This window comes from Polychytrium aggregatum, assembly GCF_025602895.1.
Source record: "Polychytrium aggregatum strain JEL109 chromosome Unknown BJ171scaffold_13, whole genome shotgun sequence".
NCBI classification, from domain to species: domain Eukaryota; kingdom Fungi; phylum Chytridiomycota; class Chytridiomycetes; order Polychytriales; genus Polychytrium; species Polychytrium aggregatum.
The window spans coordinates 249790-261708 of NW_026516215.1; the positions used below are offsets into that span (position 1 = coordinate 249790).

The 11919-nt window shown below is 57.2% G+C and overlaps 3 protein-coding genes across 3 annotated transcripts; 1 reads left to right on the top strand and 2 right to left on the bottom strand.

The window, feature by feature from the left end:
• Positions 1 to 212: 212 nt before the first annotated feature.
• Positions 213 to 4447, bottom strand: BJ171DRAFT_613755 (uncharacterized protein; the record flags this gene model as incomplete). Its single annotated transcript, XM_053115305.1, has 8 exons — positions 213 to 1489; positions 1524 to 1663; positions 1923 to 2025; positions 2185 to 2629; positions 3032 to 3268; positions 3408 to 3882; positions 3978 to 4257; positions 4369 to 4447. 8 exons carry the CDS (start codon positions 4445 to 4447, stop codon positions 516 to 518), a joined length of 2733 nt encoding a protein of 910 aa, XP_052967860.1. The 3' UTR covers positions 213 to 515.
• A 1542-nt stretch (positions 4448 to 5989) lies between these two features.
• On the top strand, positions 5990 to 9206 carry BJ171DRAFT_558347 (trehalase-domain-containing protein; the record flags this gene model as incomplete). Its single annotated transcript, XM_053113149.1, has 8 exons — positions 5990 to 6071; positions 6238 to 6531; positions 6651 to 7460; positions 7630 to 7765; positions 7803 to 7806; positions 8157 to 8747; positions 8872 to 8983; positions 9115 to 9206. The coding sequence occupies 8 exons, from the start codon at positions 5990 to 5992 to the stop codon at positions 9204 to 9206; spliced, it is 2121 nt and encodes a 706-aa protein (XP_052967861.1).
• A 529-nt stretch (positions 9207 to 9735) lies between these two features.
• Positions 9736 to 11691, bottom strand: BJ171DRAFT_52057 (uncharacterized protein). Its single transcript, XM_053112451.1, has 4 exons — positions 11407 to 11691; positions 11123 to 11251; positions 10074 to 10864; positions 9736 to 9938 (listed from the first exon to the last, which is right to left on the bottom strand). The coding sequence occupies exons 1-4, from the start codon at positions 11617 to 11619 to the stop codon at positions 9893 to 9895; spliced, it is 1179 nt and encodes a 392-aa protein (XP_052967862.1). The 5' UTR covers positions 11620 to 11691; the 3' UTR covers positions 9736 to 9892.
• Positions 11692 to 11919: the final 228 nt, after the last annotated feature.

The following is an 11919-nucleotide window of genomic DNA, read 5'->3' on the forward strand; positions in this document are numbered from 1 at the left end:
GCCCATGTGTATGTGCGTATTTTCGTGTCTTGTCTTCGAGGTATTGATAAAAATATTGCTTGTTTTTTTGTTTGGATTCTGTTTGATCATCCCGTTTTGTCTTTGTTTATTGTTGCTTTTTTGTTCTTGCATTTGATGTCGTATCCTCACCTATCCCCTAATCAGTATCACCCATAGTTCATATCCGAGGGAGACGACGGCTTGTTGGTCCAATGGGGTCCCATTGAGATATCGCATCGCTGCGATTGCCATCAGCCGTCGTTGGCAAAGCCCATCTTGAGAAGCAGTCTTTTGAGCACAGACCGGGTGACTGTGTTTATTCACATCAACTACCACTGCCTGTTGTTGGTTTGGGGAGCGGCTTACTGATATGCAATAGACATCAGACATATCCATGTATGGCGTGATTTCTCGGTGTCGTATTCTGACGAGCAGCCAGATACTCCGTCTGTCAGTGAACGAGCCATGAGGCTGTACTGCACCCTTTCCCCCCAGGTTGTTTCCGAGTGAATCTTTCACGATGACGTTGTTCGGTCGATCTCTGAAATATACAGACCGGGTTTGATAACACTGTTTTGAGATTGATCGATGGCCGACAGCTTGTCGAGCATCGCAAAGACGGTGGTGTCCCGTTTGACCGATCCACCCATTCCGCCCAGTCCACCCATTCCGCCCAGTCCACCCAACCCGCCCAGGCCGCCCAGCCCCGGCTTAGAAACACTGTTGCGCTTGACCTTGACGTCGGCAAAGTTGCCAAAGAACATCTGGGCCGTTTCTTTGGAGCCAAACTCGAGTGTGTACACCATCTTGTTGCGTCGGAGCCGGACGCTGCGAGCCAGGGCCTTCTCCGAGTCCGAGTTCTCTGCCAGTTGACAAGGCTCGCACTCACACGACGAGAAGCGGAAGCTCGCCTGGATGGTTCCGTCCGCATCGGCCTCTCGAAACTCGATCAGGTCCAAGGTCGTGAACACCAGCACGTTCGAAGACACCCAGGCACCGCCAAACTTGAGCCCCTGCAGACTGCAGTCGTATGCATAGGCGAGGACGTTGGCTGCCGCCATGCCCTGGCTTGTAATTGCAGAACGATTGTTGTCGGTTGGTACTGAGCTCGGAGAAGACCTGGAAGCCTCGCTTCGTTCGTTGCGGAAGGTTTGGACGAGTCTCACCCCAAAGAGGATGATCGGAACCAGGGACGAAATCACCACGATGAGGCATCCAAGCATCACTCGGCCGACCACGAACAGAGCTTGAGAGTCGACACTGCCAGACAGAACATAGATGATCGGCAAACACAGCAGGAGCGTCATGAAGACCATGTAGATGCAGATGCCGATGACCTTGGACTCTTGGAAGCGCTGATGGGCCTCTCGGGTCAGGAACGCAAAAGCAACGCACCCGATCATGACGAGCCCGTTAATGACGTAGAGCAGGATCTCGGGTGCAACGGTGGAGCCCGAAGTGGCCGAACACACCAAGGAATAGGATGTGCCTATGATCTGAGCCGTGGAATTCTCACTCGCAACCCAAGGCAATGCATATGATGATCTCGATGGCCACGATAATCGCTGTGCCGAGGATGAGTTTCCAGTCTGGGGTCTTGAAGACACGCATGCGCTTGTTGCCGAAGATCATGTATATGCGCAAGGACTTCATCAGCAGCATGCTGGTTGAGAGATTGAATGTGGTATGAGTGCGAGCGCAGCTGAGATTCAGTACGGGTGTCCTCATCCAGCAGACACAATGGATCAACTCGCTGTAGTAAATCGATGCAATGAACAGCGTCGATACAGTTGAACACCATCGCTCCAGAGAAGCAGTGCCGATGCAGTTGAATAGTGCCGATACAGTTGAATAGTGCCGATAGCAGATGATCTCCACATCGTGCCAAGTGCCGTTGCTGGCAAGCTGAAAACCAATCTCACCTGAATACGGAGGAGAATGCCACGACCGGGAAGAACACCCGGCTGGAGCACACAACGCTGCTTGGTTGAGCCGAATAGAAGAGGGCGCCGAGCTGGCCGATAACTGAAGAGCACATGCAAAGTCAGTCGTCGCGCAGCTCGAGTCTCGTCTACAGACAAATCCACGAAACTTCCACAACCTGCATCAGAATCGATGGCAGCTGTTCACGGCGCACCGACTCCTAAAGGACTCTCCAGACCAGACTTGCATCCGAGCACTCACTTGATCCAACCATGATGATGTAGCAGCAGTTGGGCGAGATGGCCTTGATGTTGGCCTTGTTTCTCCACAGCACCAGCAGGGCAAAGATGCCGAGATTGATGACTCCAGTGACGACAAGCAGAACCAAGATAACAATGTTGTTGTTGTTGACCCCAGCAAGCAGGAGCATAAACGGCGAGGCTGGCTCAGAGCAATCCAGTCTTTGGTTGTTGTAGTACCCGACGTCGCAGACGCACTGGGTCACGAACGAGTCCTGGAAGGGTCCGTCGACGATGCAATATCCGTTCTTGCACGAATTGGCGCTGATGTAGGTCCCGTTGGCATCAAAATACGGATTACAGGGCGACGCAGGATCGTAGAGAGCCTTTCCATTGTGTGTGACGAGTTTGAGGGCATCAAATGCAAACTGGCGGATGCGGGCGTCGCCAAAGTGAACAAAGTTGTTCTGAGAGAAATATGTGCTGGTGGAGGGCGATGACGTTGATCTTGTGGAGGGTTGCTGTTGGAGCCGAGAGCAGAATGTGGATATCGGAGGGGCGATCGCCGCGTGGGAGAGAGTTGGTTCAGTAAAGCGATCAGCCAACGATAGGACATGCCAACAGAGTGTGGACCTGGGCCGTGCAGGCATCGAGAAGCATCAAAGTGCGCACAAGAAAGCAGTGATAGGGAAGTTGGAGGGGCAGCCAGATCAGCAGGCAAAGGGATTGTGATGACAGGGCAACATGATTGACTTGTCGCGATCAGCATGGGAGCAACTGCCCCAGAAATCGAGCCACAAAATTGGCGAGCCAGCGCACAATTCCAGCAGCAGTTGCACATGGGGAGTGCCATCAGACTGGACCCTTACCGCCTCGGTGCCGCCAAAGCCCATCCAAAACAGGAAACGCAATGTGGCTCGCATCTGTGGCTCGGTGATGTTGTAGAGCTGGGAGTCTTGCCGAAGGAACATGTACGTCGGGGCCATCAGCGGATAGGCGCCTGGCGTAGCCGAATCGATGTAAGTTGCCTGGAGGATGCTGCTGATGTTGTTTGTGAAATGAGAGACGGCCGAGATGTTGGCGGTGCTTGGGGTTGAAATGGCCACCTGTGCAGAGATGCGAGTGTCAAATGCACATCGGACGAGGCTGGGCTTCAGTCGACGCAGGAGGTACGATCGCCATTGCTCCATATCCCTGTATGATCGCTATAGCCCGTCTTCTGGAACAAATGCACCAGGTGCTTACATTCAGACTCGCAATCGAAGGCGCCACGGTGTCACCGTTTCGGTTGATGATGCTGGCAATAGAATACAGACTCTGGCCCGGTGCGAGCGATGCCAGTGTATTGTAGCCATCGGCATAGTCGACATATCCGATCGTGTACGGAGCAACCTGGATGGCGTCCGAGAGTATGGTGTTCGATGCGGCGTAGAACGGCGGGTTGGCGATGCCCCAGGAGGCAATCGGGTACACTTGTGGAGATGGAAGTCGCAGAGTGGGGTCGAATGAGTTCAGTGCGTACTGGAAGTTGGACGTTGTTCCAGACAAGCCGCTCCGCACAATCGTCTGGATCGGGGCGCTGATGGTCAAGAGTGCTGGGTTGTTCTGGGCGAGTCTGGGGTCGTTCCAGAAGGCGATCTTGCCAGTGAAGATGTCGGCAACGTTCTGTCGGGTCAGTGTGAGATTGGTGATGTTGAGATGGTAGACGATGGCAATGCCGCTGTGGGAATGGAGGATACGGAGCGGATGGGTCAGGATATGCGATCACGACGAAGGGCGACCGGATGCTCTGGCCGCAGAGGCATCATGGCCCACGACACTTGCCTGATGACCGATGGAACAGGTATGAACTGGCCAGCGGTGTTGCCCGGTCCGACATAGGTGGTGTTGGACGGAACGACATCGGATCCGGCCCAGGTCAGGTTCGGGGCGCCCGCTGCAAGAGAGGTCCGGCCAGCACCAGAACTGGTACCAGTGTATGCATAGTCCCAGTTGACATCGTAAGCCGAGTAGACGGCGGCAAGGGTAGTGTAGAGCGACGCTGGGAATGTCGCCCCGACTCCTTGGATTACAGGTTGAGTTTGGGACATGGCGCCTATGTCGTTCGGAGGCCGTAGAACGAGTTAATACACGGGCGATGAACCGCACCATCCGCACTGCCAAGAATGCCTCTGCTGCCCGCACCCGGTACAATCAGAGACCCAACCTGGCACGAGGAACCACATCAGCACCGCTCCAAAGGCGGTCGCAGCCGCGATGTTGCGAGGCTGCTTTCGCGTGTTCATCTTGGCAGACTTGCTCCAGATGGTCCCGCCGGCGTGCGAAAAGTCAGAGAGAGAACGGGCAGGCCAAAGCATCCGCCGTCGCTCGGCGATATTTGAGAGCGGCATAGCCTTCCCTCCCCCAGCATAGGTCGGCTGCAGGAAGCACGTTCCGGACTCGAGTTTGATTCTGGCTGGTCTCCAGCGACGTCATTCATGATCTGGAAGCCTTGCCGATCACAGAATGCACGAGCTCGATGGCATCCGAGCCAACTGCCGACTGGCCAGGGCCAGCCCCCGCTCAGATCGACGGTCATGATCGGCGCTGCCAACGACGGTCTTGTTGTCGACAACCGGCTGTGGTCGCTGGCAGGTCGTCCGCCAGCCAATCACTCTATCTGGAAGAGCAAAGGACGAAGCGCAATCGAAATCATGGCTGTTCCCCCGCACCGACGGTGGTCCCTCTTTCCTCTGGATCCCAGCCGCCGGACGGTGCAGCCCTTCAGCGGATCAATCACCGCCTCGATCGTGGATGCATCGCCAGTCTCATGTCCTCGCCAGTGTCACTTCGTCGCCGCTGCCTCCGTTGCTCGCCCCACGCAGCATATCCGGGCTCTTGTCGATGTCCCAGGCCAGCACCATCGGCTGCAGCACCAGCAATCCCACCACGCGCCGGTGGCTATCGCCAGGGTGCTCCTTGGTGCTTGGCTGCACGTTTCTGGCCGCCGCACTTCTTTTGGCCAATGCCCAGCCCAATAACTGTGTTCACCAGCGCCTCGCTATCAGGCATGGCCAGGCGAGAGTGTACCCGCAGACAAGCGGTTCGCCCGGGTGCCAACCTGGCTGGTCGGGGCCCCAGCGAAGGCTAAAAACCCCGTTGCTGCCGGCTCCTCCAGCAGCCTTCGCCAGCTCGACGCAGCAGCCCGGCCCTTTCCTGTGAGTATGCCACCGAGGAGAATGAGTTGGCCGGCTTGATCACCTCGGTTTAATCCGTTGGCCTCACATCTCTGTCGCCAACAGTCCTTGATCGAGTGTGTCCCAGCACCGGTATTCCCACTTTCACTATGGATCCAGACGCAATCGCCTCCCCCGTCGTCGTCCGTCCGGCGCACTTGTCGACGTACTCCGAGACCCAGACAACGGTCACTATCCAGCCCAAGCCCCCAAACGCCCGCGAGCTCTTCAGACAAAGGCCCAAGCCCTCCAACATCCTCAAAGAGCTCGAGCTCGAGTATACCGACGAGGACCATGCGATGGCCCACGGTCTCTACAGAAGGACCCTGCGTCGGAGCCACTCGATGGTAAGGCTGCTTGCGCTCCAGCTGCGAGGATCGCTCGGTTTGTGCATCCACATTGAGCTGAGTCGAGCCGAGTCCAAGCGAGCCGGTCTGGGAGACAGCGATCTCGCACATCGGCGGCGTAGACTTGCTTCGGCATCCAACCTGCCGAGGCCGCGAGTCCCTCGAGTCTGTCATAACGCCCTGCTCTTCTCGGCTTGTTTCCCAAAAGTCCTTTGCGCTGGTGGCTGGAGCCAAGTCCTCTTCGTCGGAATACCCCGATCTGTGCATGAGGAGACGGCGAGGCTCCTTTGACGACAAGGCCCCTGGCAAGCCGCGCAAGTTCCTTCTGGATGTCGAGGAGACACAGAGTAAGGGCCGTTTGCCATGGCGCTGTTGCTTGCGTGCGTGGTCGATCTGTGTCGATATGACTTGTTCGCATTGCGGTAGTGGAGATCAGCTTGGCGATGGGGCTGTCGGTGGCGGGTTGCGCTGCGCTGCACACAGTGCGCTATCTAACACAGGAACTACCACCAGGGCTTCTCTTGGAGCAGGAAGACACCGATCGAGACTATCAGATCACCATCCACGATTCGGGCCCAAAGACCTTCCCTGTCGGAACCGCCAACTCGGGCGGTTTCAAAAAGTACGAGATTCGCGGCACGTACATGCTGTCGAACCTGCTCCAGGAGCTGGCTATCGCGGCCGACTACGGGCGCAAGTTCGTCATTATTGACGAAGACCGCCTGAGCGAGAACCCTGTCGATCGCCTCACTCGCCTGATCAAGTACCACTTCTGGGACGGCCTTACGCGAAGAATCGATGCCGACGGTGAGTTGCAGGCGCCATTGCGGCAGCGGCTTTCAATCTTGGCCGATCAGCATCCGTCATTGATGCTGCTCCTTGTATCCGCCGCCTTGCTCACTTACTCCTTCGCGCGATGTGCACAGGACTCGAAACAATCTGCGCCGACCCAAAGAACCGCAGCAGGGACAGAAGAAACCGAATCTTTGTGCCCTATCACGACGATCTTGCGCTGTATTACTACACCAAGGTCTCCAAGGACAGGCCCCATCTCCAGCTCGACGTTGTTCGTCTGCCTGAGATCATCACCCCCGAGTATGTCAAGACCCTGAACAACCACCCGGGCATCCTTTCCCTGGCCTTGCGCCAGACCTTCGATCCTCGGACCAAGACCGCCACGATCCGCGGGACCCCCTTTGTCGTGCCCGGCGGCCGCTTCAACGAGATGTACGGATGGGACAGCTACTTTGAGGCTCTTGGTCTCTTGGTCGACGGGCGCACGGAGCTGGCCCGTGGCATGGTCGAGAACTTTTGCTACGAGATCGAGCACTATGGCAAGATCCTGAACGCCAACCGCTCCTATTATCTGACGCGATCACAGCCGCCGTTCCTGACCGACATGATTCTGACGGTTTACCAGTCGCTCAGAGTCAAGCCCGAGTGGGATGCTCTTCGACTGAAGGAGTGGCTGGGCAACGGTGTGCGTGCCGCCATCAAGGAGCTATTCAGCGTTTGGATGGCCCCGCCCCGCCTGGACGAGGAGACGGGGCTGGTGCGATACTACCCAGAGGGCATTGGCATGCCGCCCGAGACCGAGAGCTCGCACTTTGACCACGTGCTCAAGCCCTTCATGGAAAAGTACGGTGGGGAGGATCTTGATGCCTTCAAGAAGATGTACAACTCGGGACAAGTCAAGGATCCTGTTCTCGACGAGTACTTCATCCACGACAGAGCCGGTATGTATATATATGGACGACGCGCGGATAAGTGGGTGTGGGTGTGGGGGCGAATGAGTGCATTGGCCGTGCTTTCCGGGATCCATGTCCTGATCGACATAGAGCGGGATAAGTCTATGCTGGCTCGCCGTGCTGGTAACTGATTGTGAAAGTGGATGCCACCTGCCAGTCCGAGAGAGTGGCCACGATACCACGTATCGCTTTGAGGGCAAGTGCGCCAGTCTTGCCACGGTGGACCTCAACAGCTTGATTTACAAGTACGAAGTCGATCTTGCCGAAATTATCGAGACCCACTTTGGCGGAAGGTAGGCAAGTGAGGACGGAGCAGCTGTGGCAATGGAGCCGGGTGTCGGGTTGGTCGGCAAGCAAGGGCCCTCTGCTCCCGTCCGCTTACTGCCAAGTAACCAGTCTTTGCAATTGCACAGCATTACCTTCCGCATCCGACGTGGTCCTGAGGACGCCTACCTCAACGGCCTCAAGGTCTGGATCATGCTTCTCAAGACCGACGGCGTCGAAGAGATGCTCGGAGGCGATGAGGGCAGTGGATGGAATACCCGCTGGGCCAAGGGCCTGATGGTCTATGACAAAGAACTTGACGACAAGCATGCGCGCGAGGAGCATCCCGACGACAAACGCAAGTCGACCGCCCACTCGTACCTCGAAGGACTCCAGCGCCATCCGATGCCGACCTTCAAGGCCGTCCGTGGATCAGAGTTTGTGGAAGTCACGGTGTCGGCGCAGCTCTTTGCACAGATGGCCAAACGCACCCAGCACCAGATCAACAAGTATCTGTGGAACTCGAGCAAGAAGATGTACTTTGACTGGGACTGCAAAGACCAGCAGCAGACCACCTACGAGAGCTGCACCACTTTCTGGGCGCTGTGGTCCGGCGTGGCGTCCCAGCACCAGGCCAAGGCGATGGTCCCCGTGGCCCTCGAGATCTTTGAGGCCGTCGGTGGGCTCGTGTCCGGTACGGAGGAGTCGCGTGGCAAAATAGGGCTCACCCGACCCAATCGTCAGTGGGACTTTCCCTTTGGTTGGGCTCCCCACCAAATCATGGCCTGGGTTGGTCTCCGAAAGTATGGCTTCATGCCCGAGGCCAGGAGAATCGCCTACCGCTGGCTGTATACGATCACCAAGAGCTTTGTCGACTTTAACGGCGTCGTGCCGGAGAAGTTTGACGTTGTCACGATGACCCACAAGGTCAATGTCGAGTACGGCAACGTCGGATCAGACTTCAAATACGTTGTCCGCGAGGGCTTTGGATGGATGAACGCAAGCTACCAGGTATCATCTACACACGCTCCGCCGCATGTCTGGCTGTGCCCGCCAACAGGCCGAGGGAGCGACTTGTTGAGGGACAGTGTCGTGAGATGCTGCTTTGATTTTGACTGCGTCTGCTTGTTCACAGATCGGACAAACATACCTTACCAAGAACATGAAGCGGGCCCTGGGCGCCTTGATCCCACCCGACGAGCTGTTCCTTCGATCTGGAGCAGACGTGAAATCCCAGTTGACTGCCTGTAGGTTCCAGCGAGCCACCTCGTTCGATCGAGTCGAGCCCGCTAGTGATGTTCATCGGCCCGGTCGAATAGGCCGTGCACGGTACTGGAAGACATGGACAACTAACGCGACTCTGTCATTTCTCTCCCAGGGGAGCGGCGTAACTCGTTTGAGGGCCTGAGCCGGGTCATCAGCGCCCATTCGCAGAAGGACTCGTCCAACAGCAACTGCAGCATCCAGTAGATGCTCGAACGGGTGCCAAGGCAATTAGACGAGACAAGAAGACGCTCTTGTTGCTGCATGAAACGTCGTGTATTGCCAGTGGCGCCGTTGGATTCACACAAACCCGGCGTCGGTAGAGTCTTTGTTTCGACGAAATTGATACAGGTTATTCAGCAAGAAAGGAACAGCGCCCATTTGCGTTGTTTCGCACCGCCTGATGTTGATACGGGGAGCACAGTCCCAAGACACAATAGACATTCGAGCCGTCTGGACAGCTCCGTACAACATCTGGCTTATCGGCGTCAGGATAGTCGACTCGAGCGAGCCGTTTGCCGTGTGTTCCGGGCCGGGATCTCTGGTCATGGTGGGCGATGTGCGAGTGTGTATTCGTGACCAGAAACAAGCGAAACCCCTGTCTCAAACCAGAGTGTCCAGTTTCATTGTGGGAAAGGCAACTCCAGCTACAGGCACGGGAGCCACCACGATGGTTCATTGGAGCGCACCGGCAGTGGCCGACTTGGACAGGTCGTGGATCCGTTCATATCATCGCCGTCAGTGGGGTGGGGATAACGTGTGTGTATTGAAGGTTCAGAAAACGAGAACCAACGGCCATCAATACAGCGTGTGTCGTTTCGGGACACACTCAGACGATGTATTGCCATCCACTGGCTGTGACAGCGAGCCTTCGGCAGTCAAGACGCATCACTTTAGCCAAAGTGGATGCTGCTTGCGCCGCCGGGAGCAGCCATAATCCTGTGGACAGCATATGAAAGAGCAAGTCAGTGGGGCTAGTTCGATCGGGTGAGCAGCACTTCACGGGCTGGAAGCACCAAGTATGGCCTGAGACGACAGACAAGCGCACGGCTCCGTGAGAAGCACGATACCTACCGACTGGAAGGACGAGTGTTGGCCTGCGACGTCTGGGCGTTACGGTCGCGGAAGTTGCCATGAGCAGGTTGGTGGGCGGGCTCGGCAGCAACAGGGGTAGAGTCGTCTCCAAAGGTAAACTGCGACTGGTTGGTGCGTCCGGTGTAGCGCGAGCGATTCACACGGGGAGCCACAGCCGGAGCGGCATCAAGAGATAAGGCGTTGGGATCACGACGACCGACCGGGTGGGCCGGGGCAGCCTCGGAGTCGGGGGAAAAGATGCCCGAGGTGGGTCCTCCAGGAACACCCAGCACGCGGGAAGAGGGGCGGGCACGGGGAAGGTTGAATGACGGATCCTGCAGCTTGGAGTTTGTGGTGGCAGGGACGGTCGGCAAGCTCTCGGGAGCCTCTGGGCCGCCAAAGGTGACTTGAGACTGGAAGCGGCGAGGGTCGATGGAGATCGAGGTGCGCACAGCCGGGGCAGGATCCGACGAGAAGATCGTCGAAGCCTGGCTGGGTCTGGCCACACGAGCCAGCCCCTCAGCGACGACATCGACAGCGGCAGCCTCGCGAGCAGGGGCGATCGGGAGAGTGGCAGAGACATCGGTGGCAGCGGTCGAGGCGTACTTCTGGGCCTCAAGCACACGGTCCTGGATCTGGACACCGAGGATCGGGAGCTTGGTCTCGGAAGAATTGGCACGGCAGAAGAGCGAGTCCGGCAGGATGCTGATCTGGCGCAGGACCGATGCCTGGTCCCAGTAGACTCGCTTGGACTCGATAAGGCCCTCGGAGTTGAAGCCAGCGATGGTTACCTGCGAGGAGTTCGACAGAGAGGCGGATGCAAGGACGCAAGTGCAGTGTCAGGAGGTGTGCTTGTGCTGGCACCGACAGCAACCACGGAGGACAAAATACGAGGGGCACATATACGGGCAGCGTTTGACTACAGTGTTTGATAGAGCTGCCGTGGATTGCATCAGGGCATGATGCAACCAAAAGCGACATGGGCAAAAGCCGGAAAGACGACCCCAACGACGGAGCAGGACTCGGCGCTGACAGTGCAAATGGCTCACCGTCGGAACAACGATTCTGCGGTTGGTGGGCTTGACATTGGGCAGGAGCCAGTCGATGGGCTCCTCGTGGACGACGGTCAAGATGCTCTCCTCGACAATCTGGTTCGATGCGATGGTGGTCGAGATCACCTGGAGGGCCAACGGCAGAGCCGAGACTGATCAGCAGCAGTTCCACGAAGACCCCCTCTCTCCGGCAGCGCCTCCTGCACACGATTGGCAAAGCCAGGCTGCGGGCAATGGTTTGCATGAGGCACGATCGGCCACCCGGGCAGTGTGGCAGGTACCTGCTCCTCGCGGATGGCAATGCTCTGCGCCGCCAGCTTCTTGAAGAACGGAAGCAGATCAGAGCCAGCGGGAACGCCGGTACCGGAAGCGACGTAGAGGATCTGAGCGTCCTTGGCGACAAACAGCTCCTGCAGAGAAATGGCCGAATTCTTCTTGATGACCAGCTTGTGAGCATCCCAGCGGGCGGCCAGTGAGTCTTGGAGGACAGTCATGATCGTTGAACGGACGAGGACAATGGCAAGCGGGGGGGGGGTGAGGCGGGCGATGGCGGGGATCGCTTGAGATGGAAGACAAGTGGGAAAGGCGCGGGGGCAGGGAGCGGCGCTTTTGAGGAAGGGCTGCGGCAGAGAGAGCAAGAGGATTGTTGCCCAGGGCGCGGACGAGGCCGTGTCGGGTGGGTAATGGAGTGATGGTGCGATGTTGGTGTTGATATTGATGGCGATGTTGATGCGATGTAATGTAATGTTGATGTGATGTAATGTAATGTTGATGATATGATTGCTCGGTGTGAT

Coding starts and splice junctions, on each gene's coding strand:
- BJ171DRAFT_52057 (XM_053112451.1), bottom strand. CDS start 11,619: ATGACTGTCCTCCAAGACTCACTGGCCGCCCGCTGGGATGCTCACAAG. Junction 11,252..11,406: donor TTGCCATCCGCGAGGAGCAG/GTACCTGCCACA, acceptor TTGGCCCTCCAG/GTGATCTCGACCACCATCGC. Junction 9,939..10,073: donor AACACTCGTCCTTCCAGTCG/GTAGGTATCGTG, acceptor TGCTGTCCACAG/GATTATGGCTGCTCCCGGCG.